This window comes from Pyrgilauda ruficollis, unplaced genomic scaffold (assembly GCF_017590135.1).
Source record: "Pyrgilauda ruficollis isolate IOZ18807 unplaced genomic scaffold, ASM1759013v1 scaffold110, whole genome shotgun sequence".
Lineage (NCBI taxonomy): Eukaryota > Metazoa > Chordata > Aves > Passeriformes > Passeridae > Pyrgilauda > Pyrgilauda ruficollis.
The window spans coordinates 230,482-236,481 of record NW_024509211.1 but is presented as its reverse complement, the minus strand read 5'-3'; the positions used below and the strand labels follow the sequence as shown (position 1 = coordinate 236,481).

Sequence of the window (6,000 nt, the reverse complement as noted above, 5' to 3'; positions counted from 1 at the left end):
AGCATTCCAGTACTTTATTATTCTTTCGGTGAAATATTTTTTCCTAACATCCAACCTATACCTCCCCTGACGTAGCTGAGACTGTGTCCTCTGGTTCTGTCAGTGCTGCCTGGTGGAAGAGACCGACCCCACCTCTGTACAGCCTCCCTTCAGGAAGGTGTAGAGAGCAATAAGGTCACCTCTGAGCCTCCTCTTCTCCAGGCCAAACAACCCCAGCTCCTTCAAATACTCCTCACAGGGTTTGTGTTCCCAGCCCCTCACCAGCCTCGTTGCCTCCTCTGCACAAAGTCCATTTTGGTGGCCTGCAGCGTGGCCAAGGGCAGAGCTCAGCCCTCTGCTGCTCCCTGGGCTTTTCCAGAAAACTGCTGACAGAACTGGAGAGGGTTTGGGGACCGAGCAGCTTAGCAAGGACGTGTTCCCTCCCACCCCAGCCAAAGGTCTCTGCTACAAGGCCACAGCCACAGCCCCCACGGTTTTTAGAGAAATCCATACTTACAGAGAAACCGTCTGACATTTTTCCTAAAAACAAACAAAACAAACAAACAAGGAAGTGTCAGTCATTCTTAACCTGCCCCATCCAAAAGCAGAGAATTTTTGAGGGGATTTACAGTTTAGAGTGGCACTTGATGGGAATTGCCGAGTTGCCATCACGTACCTGCCCAGCAGAGCTGACAGCTCCGGTGCCAAAGAGCAAATCCTGGTCCAAAACCTGCGGGATAAACGGGAGGCAGCCTGAATGTCCCGGGGTGAATCCAGCCCGGCTACCCTCGGGATGAAATCCACCACCGAGCTTACAGCACTCCCAGCGTTATTCACTTCCCCGGCCCTGAGGAGCCATCCAGGATTTCCATTTCCATACAAAAACCCCAGAGGGGATCCCCGGGGGATGGAGGGGCAGCATCAGCCGGGAGCTGTGCGGGAGCTGCAAACTGGGGACACACGGGATGGCCTGGGATGGGCAGAGGAGGGTGGCAGCCACCCATCCATGTCCCTTTTTGTCCCGTGAATCCAGAGCTGTCCCATTCCGGCCGGAGGGCACCGTGGGAGGGACACAGATAAAAGCTGCTTTGCAAGTTTTGTGAGTCCACAAACACACGGCGAACACACACCTGCCTGTGCACAGGAATAGCCCCAGCTGGGTTCCTCCCATCAAAGGGAGCATTCATAAGAGAAGGGGAAAGGGAGAGCCAGAAATGAGGAAAGAAAAATTCCACATTTAAAGCGGAGAAGGTGAATTGTTTCTGAAAGAAACATTCAGATGCACAAAGGAGGAGGTGTGGCTGCCCTGCCCCGGGAATAACAAACCCCCCAGTTTCACAGCTAGCAAATCATCCTCTCCCTGCAAAACACTCGTTCTCCTGAGCCCTTAAAAACGGGGTTTTTAAGGCAGAAATCCAGTGGCCCGGAGTGTTTGAGAAGCCCATATCCCCCAAAACTTCATTTGCCTTCTGGACTCTTCCTAAAGCCCTCGGGTTTGCTGTGGTTTGAGAGGTGAAGCCAGGGGTGCAAAAAGAGCCAAACCAGGGGTGCACACACAGCCAGGTCAGGGGTGCACACACAGCCAAACCAGGGGAGCACACACAGCCAAACCAGGGGAGCACACACAGCCAGTTCAGGGGAGCACACACAGCCAAACCAGGGGAGCACACACAGCCAAAGAAGGGGTGCACACACAGCCAGACCAGGGGGGCACACACAGCCAGGTCAGGGGAGCACACACAGCCAAACCAGGGGGGCACACACAGCCAGTTCAGGGGAGCACACACAGCCAGGTCAGGGGTGCACACACAGCCACACACACAGCCAAACCAGGGGAGCACACACAGCCAAACCAGGGGAGCACACACAGCCAAACCAGGGGAGCACACACAGCCAGTTCAGGGGTGCAGAGCCTTGTGCTGCTCCCTGTCCTGCACGATGCCCCTGGCACACCCTGGCAGCTGCAGCTTTGCTCCCTCAGGCCCCCAGGGGACAGGCTGGCCTGAGCCTCGTGTCCCCCTCGTGTCTGGGGACATGTCTGGGCAGTTTGGAGGCTGTACCCAAAACCCCCAAAACCTAGGAATCCCCTGGCACCACTAATGCCCTGCCACCAGGCTTGGAGCCAGTGTCACCTCCTCTGTGCCACGGCAGTGCTGCAGCTCCTGCAGCTCTCTGGAAATGCCCTCTGGGTTATCTGCTGCTGCCCCACCTTCTTCAGCAGCACCCAGTGATGGATTGCAGAGAATCACAGCACCAGTGGGGCTGGAAAAGCCCTCTAAGCCCATCCAATCCAACCATTCCTGCAGCATTGTGTCCCCAGGTGCCACATCCACGCGGTTTTTAAATCCCTCCAGGGATGGGGGCTCTACCAGGGCTGGACAAACCTTTCCACGAAGGAATTTTCCCTAATATTCAGTTAAACCTCCTCTAGTGCAACGTGGGGCCATTTCCCTATATCCTGTCTGTTGTTCCCGGGGAGCAGAGCATGAATCCTGCCCATCCCCACCCTCCTGGCAGGGAGTTGTGGAGAGTGAGAAGGTCCCCCCTGCGCCTCCTTTTCTCCAGGCTGAGCTTCCCCAGCTCCTTCATCCACTCCTCATCGAGGGCTTGAGCTCTGATTTCCAGCAGCATTTGGGCAGCTGAGCTCGAGCTCACCTGAGCTCTCCCTGCCCCAGCAGAGGATCAGCTGCAGGAAACATCCCAGAGCTGACCCCAAACATTCCCTATGTTCACATCAAGTGGAAAAAAACTACTATTTGGGAAAGAAATACCAGTTCTCTCCCCTTTGGTGCTATTCCTGCAGGATTCAAATAAACCTATTCACTCCTACACATAACTGGCAGAATAGAAAAATAAAATTATTTTTATAGAAATAGAACAGAAAAATAGAAAGAATAGAAAAATAAAAATAGAATAGAAAGGATAGAAAAATAAAAGCATTTCTTACAAAGTCCAGTCAGTATCTTCTGTATTCCAATGTCAACTTATTACAATAAGGGCTTCTTTCCTCACCCTGCAAGGATTTTGGGGCACGGGCAGGGCTGTCCAGCCCCCAGGAGCTGCAAACACCCCTGGAACTGCCCCGCAGTCACCACCCCTCCATCACCCCTAAAATCAGTGAGAGCTTTGAGGGCTGTCCAGCCCCCAGGAACTGCAAACACCCCTGGAGCTCCCCCACAGTCACCATCCCTCCATCATCCGTAAAATCAGTGAAGGTTTTCAGGGCTGTCCAGCCCCCCAGGAGCTGCAAACACCCCCGGAGCTGCCCCGCAGCCACCACCCCTCCATCACCCCTAAAGTCAGTGAGAGCTTTGAGGGCTGTCCAGCCCCCAGGAGCTGCAAACACCCCCCGAGCTGCCCCCCCGCCCCCCCCCGTCCATCCCCCCTAAGGCCAGCCGGGGCTCCCCGTGCTCCCCGAGCCGCAGAGCCCGCGGCAGCTCACGCCTGTCCCACCGCGCTCTCCCAGGGCGCCCCAATCCCTTCTTTCCCAAGGATTTTTGTGCCTTATCCCCCTGTTCCCCCCGGGATCCCTCATCCCCTCACCTGCGTGCGGCGGCTCCGCGCTCCGGCTGCGGGACGCGGCGGGACCCGCCCGGGGCGGGGACGGGGCCGGGGCCGGGGCCGGGGCGGTGCCAGCGCCGGGGACACCCGTGACAGCCCCCGAGAGCCGAGTATTTCCCCCTGTCAGCGGTGACATCACCAGTGGGGGATGTTAACGGAGAATATTTGGTTTTTCTCGCGGTTTGTTCCCGTTTTCCCCGCCCTGCCCACCTGCCAGATGTTTCCCCCTGCCAGATGTTTGCCCGCGTGGCTCACGGCTCCATCCCCCCAGCTTCAGTGCGGCTCGGTAAAACACCAACTGGATTTTTAATTCTGAACATTTTCTCCTTTCCCCACGAAAAAAAATAGAAGGCAAAAAAGCTTTGCTTTCACCCGACGCAGAGGATGGGTTCTGGGAAGCTGTTGGAGGCAGCTGGAATTCCAACAAGCCCGATTTTATTTGAGGTTGAGGGTGAATCATCTCTGGTTTGCTCCATGGGCTCCACAGCTTAAAGCAATGGAAAAGAACAAAGTGGCTTTGTGCTGAAATCCTGTGTGAAGGGAAAGGGAAGGAAAAGAAATGGAGTTAGAATGGAATGGAATAGACTGGACTAGATTAGAATCAAACAGAGGAGAGGATTTCAGTAGGAAGACACCCACAATGACCATGTAATCCACCTCCCTGAACAATTCAGGGCTGACCAAAGGTTACCTCTAATTGGTGTCATTACAGAGGTACAAACTGCTGCTTTTAGGCAACAGCTCAGCTAAAGGGCTCAGCTACAGCTGATATAAAAAAAAAAAAAAAAAAAAAAAAAAAAAAAAAAAAAAAAAAACGCAAAAATCTGTTGACTTTGGCTCTGATTAATTTTAGGATAAATTCCTCTGGTTCAGCTCTGCCTATCTAAAAAGAGGGCAGCCTCCTCTCCACTGGGGCTCCAGCCTGGATTTTAACATCCTTCAGCTTCATGTAATATTGTCACAGGGATTCAGACTAAATCTGAAGGTGTAAAAATACCAGGGATGCTCATGAGGATGGCTGGAAATTGAGTATTTCAGGGAAATATGTATATTATACTTAATATGTATTAAGTAATAGATATTAAGAATAATAAGAAATGCATTTAATTAGGGAGTGCTGCTTCAGCTGCCTCTCACAGCACCCATCCCAGTAAACAGACACTGCAATATCCTTGGAGGTGTTTTAGGGCAAAGGGACCTGGAGAGGATTCAAGCCAGTAAAGCTGAAGGATCCCTGATCCAGGGCATGAGGAGCTGCAGCTTCCTGAGCCTGTAACTCAGACAGGGGTGTATGAATTCCTTAGAGCACAGGTTTTTCCCTTCCTCCCTAAGACTCCCTCAAGATGTCTTTGGGAAGAGATATTTTCATGGAAAACGTGTATTGCTATTTTCAGGATTTTACTCAAAGGCTTCAAACATCAACCAAAAAGCTTTGCCTGCTTTTTTTTTCCTGCTCCAATGCCCTAAGGTTTGTACTTCCAGTTATGCAAGACACAGACTTCACAGAATGAATGGGTTGGAAGAGACCTCAAAGACCATAGAGTCCAACCCAGCACATGATGATAAAGAAAAATATTTGACCAAAAGTCGGTGGATACAGAAATCAAACCCAGATCTAATTAATTCCTTAATTTAAATAACCCAAGCTGCAGCAAGGATGGTGAGTGAGGCTGGGTGGGGCTTGGAGCAGCGTGATCTGGTGGAAGGTGTCCCTGCCCACGGAACAAAATGGCCTTTGAGGTCCCTTCCAGCCCAAACCATTCCACAATTCCATGATTCAGCATCCACGGGGTGGGTGCTGGAGCCCTTTGCACACAGAGGATGCTCCTCATCTGACTCATCCCATGGTGACTCACAGGACACCCAGGTGTGGCCACTGAGCTTCACAGTTCTGCCTCCTGGGATGCAGGGAAGTGGAAGGTTGGTGTGTTCTGCCTCCTGGGATGCAGGGAAGTGGAAGGTTGGTGTGTTCTGCCTCCTGGGATGCAGGAAAGTGGAAGGTTGGTTTATTGCCAGGAGCCAGCAGAGCAGGGCTGGAACAGCCTGGCTTTGAGGGAGATGTAAGACACAGATCTCCTCACTCACAGCCTTGTGATGCCCGGCCATGCAACCCTGGCTCTTCCAAAGAGGGTAAAGGATTATTCACGCCTCAAAAATCAATATATTCCGTGGGTTTGAATTTTTTTAAGTGCTCCCAAGTATCTTGTTTGCTTTAGAGAATCCTCAATGTAAAACAAAACCCTCCTTGGTGCCGTGGATGATTTAAAGCCCCAAACTGCAAAGCCAGGGGGTGGGAGATGCAGGAGCCAGGGGGGTGGATCAGCCATGAGACCACCCCATTTCTGGGGGATGTGCTCTCAACTTGCCCTTCACTGCAGCCAGACACGAGTTGCTTTCCCCATTTTAGAATTCCCAGCATTTTTCCAATGGCAGGAGCCACATGATACCTGACAGTGGCTG

General features: G+C 52.5%; 1 protein-coding gene across 2 annotated transcripts in view; it reads right to left on the bottom strand.

Moving 5' to 3' along the window:
* Positions 1-3,735, bottom strand: part of LGALS3 (galectin 3) — a 5,987-nt gene extending 2,252 nt beyond the window's left edge. Inside the window, exons 1-3 of one of the 2 annotated variants that reach the window (XM_041477092.1) lie at positions 3,523-3,735; positions 656-709; positions 497-519 (exon numbers count right to left, since the gene is read on the bottom strand). In XM_041477092.1, coding sequence (XP_041333026.1) covers positions 497-519; positions 656-709; positions 3,523-3,676 — 231 coding nt within the window. In that variant the 5' untranslated portion in view covers positions 3,677-3,735. Of the gene's footprint in view, positions 1-496; positions 520-655; positions 710-2,926; positions 3,093-3,522 lie in introns of those variants that run through there. The other variant, XM_041477099.1, reaches the window with a different exon arrangement.
* Between the last annotated feature and the right edge of the window lie 2,265 nt (positions 3,736-6,000).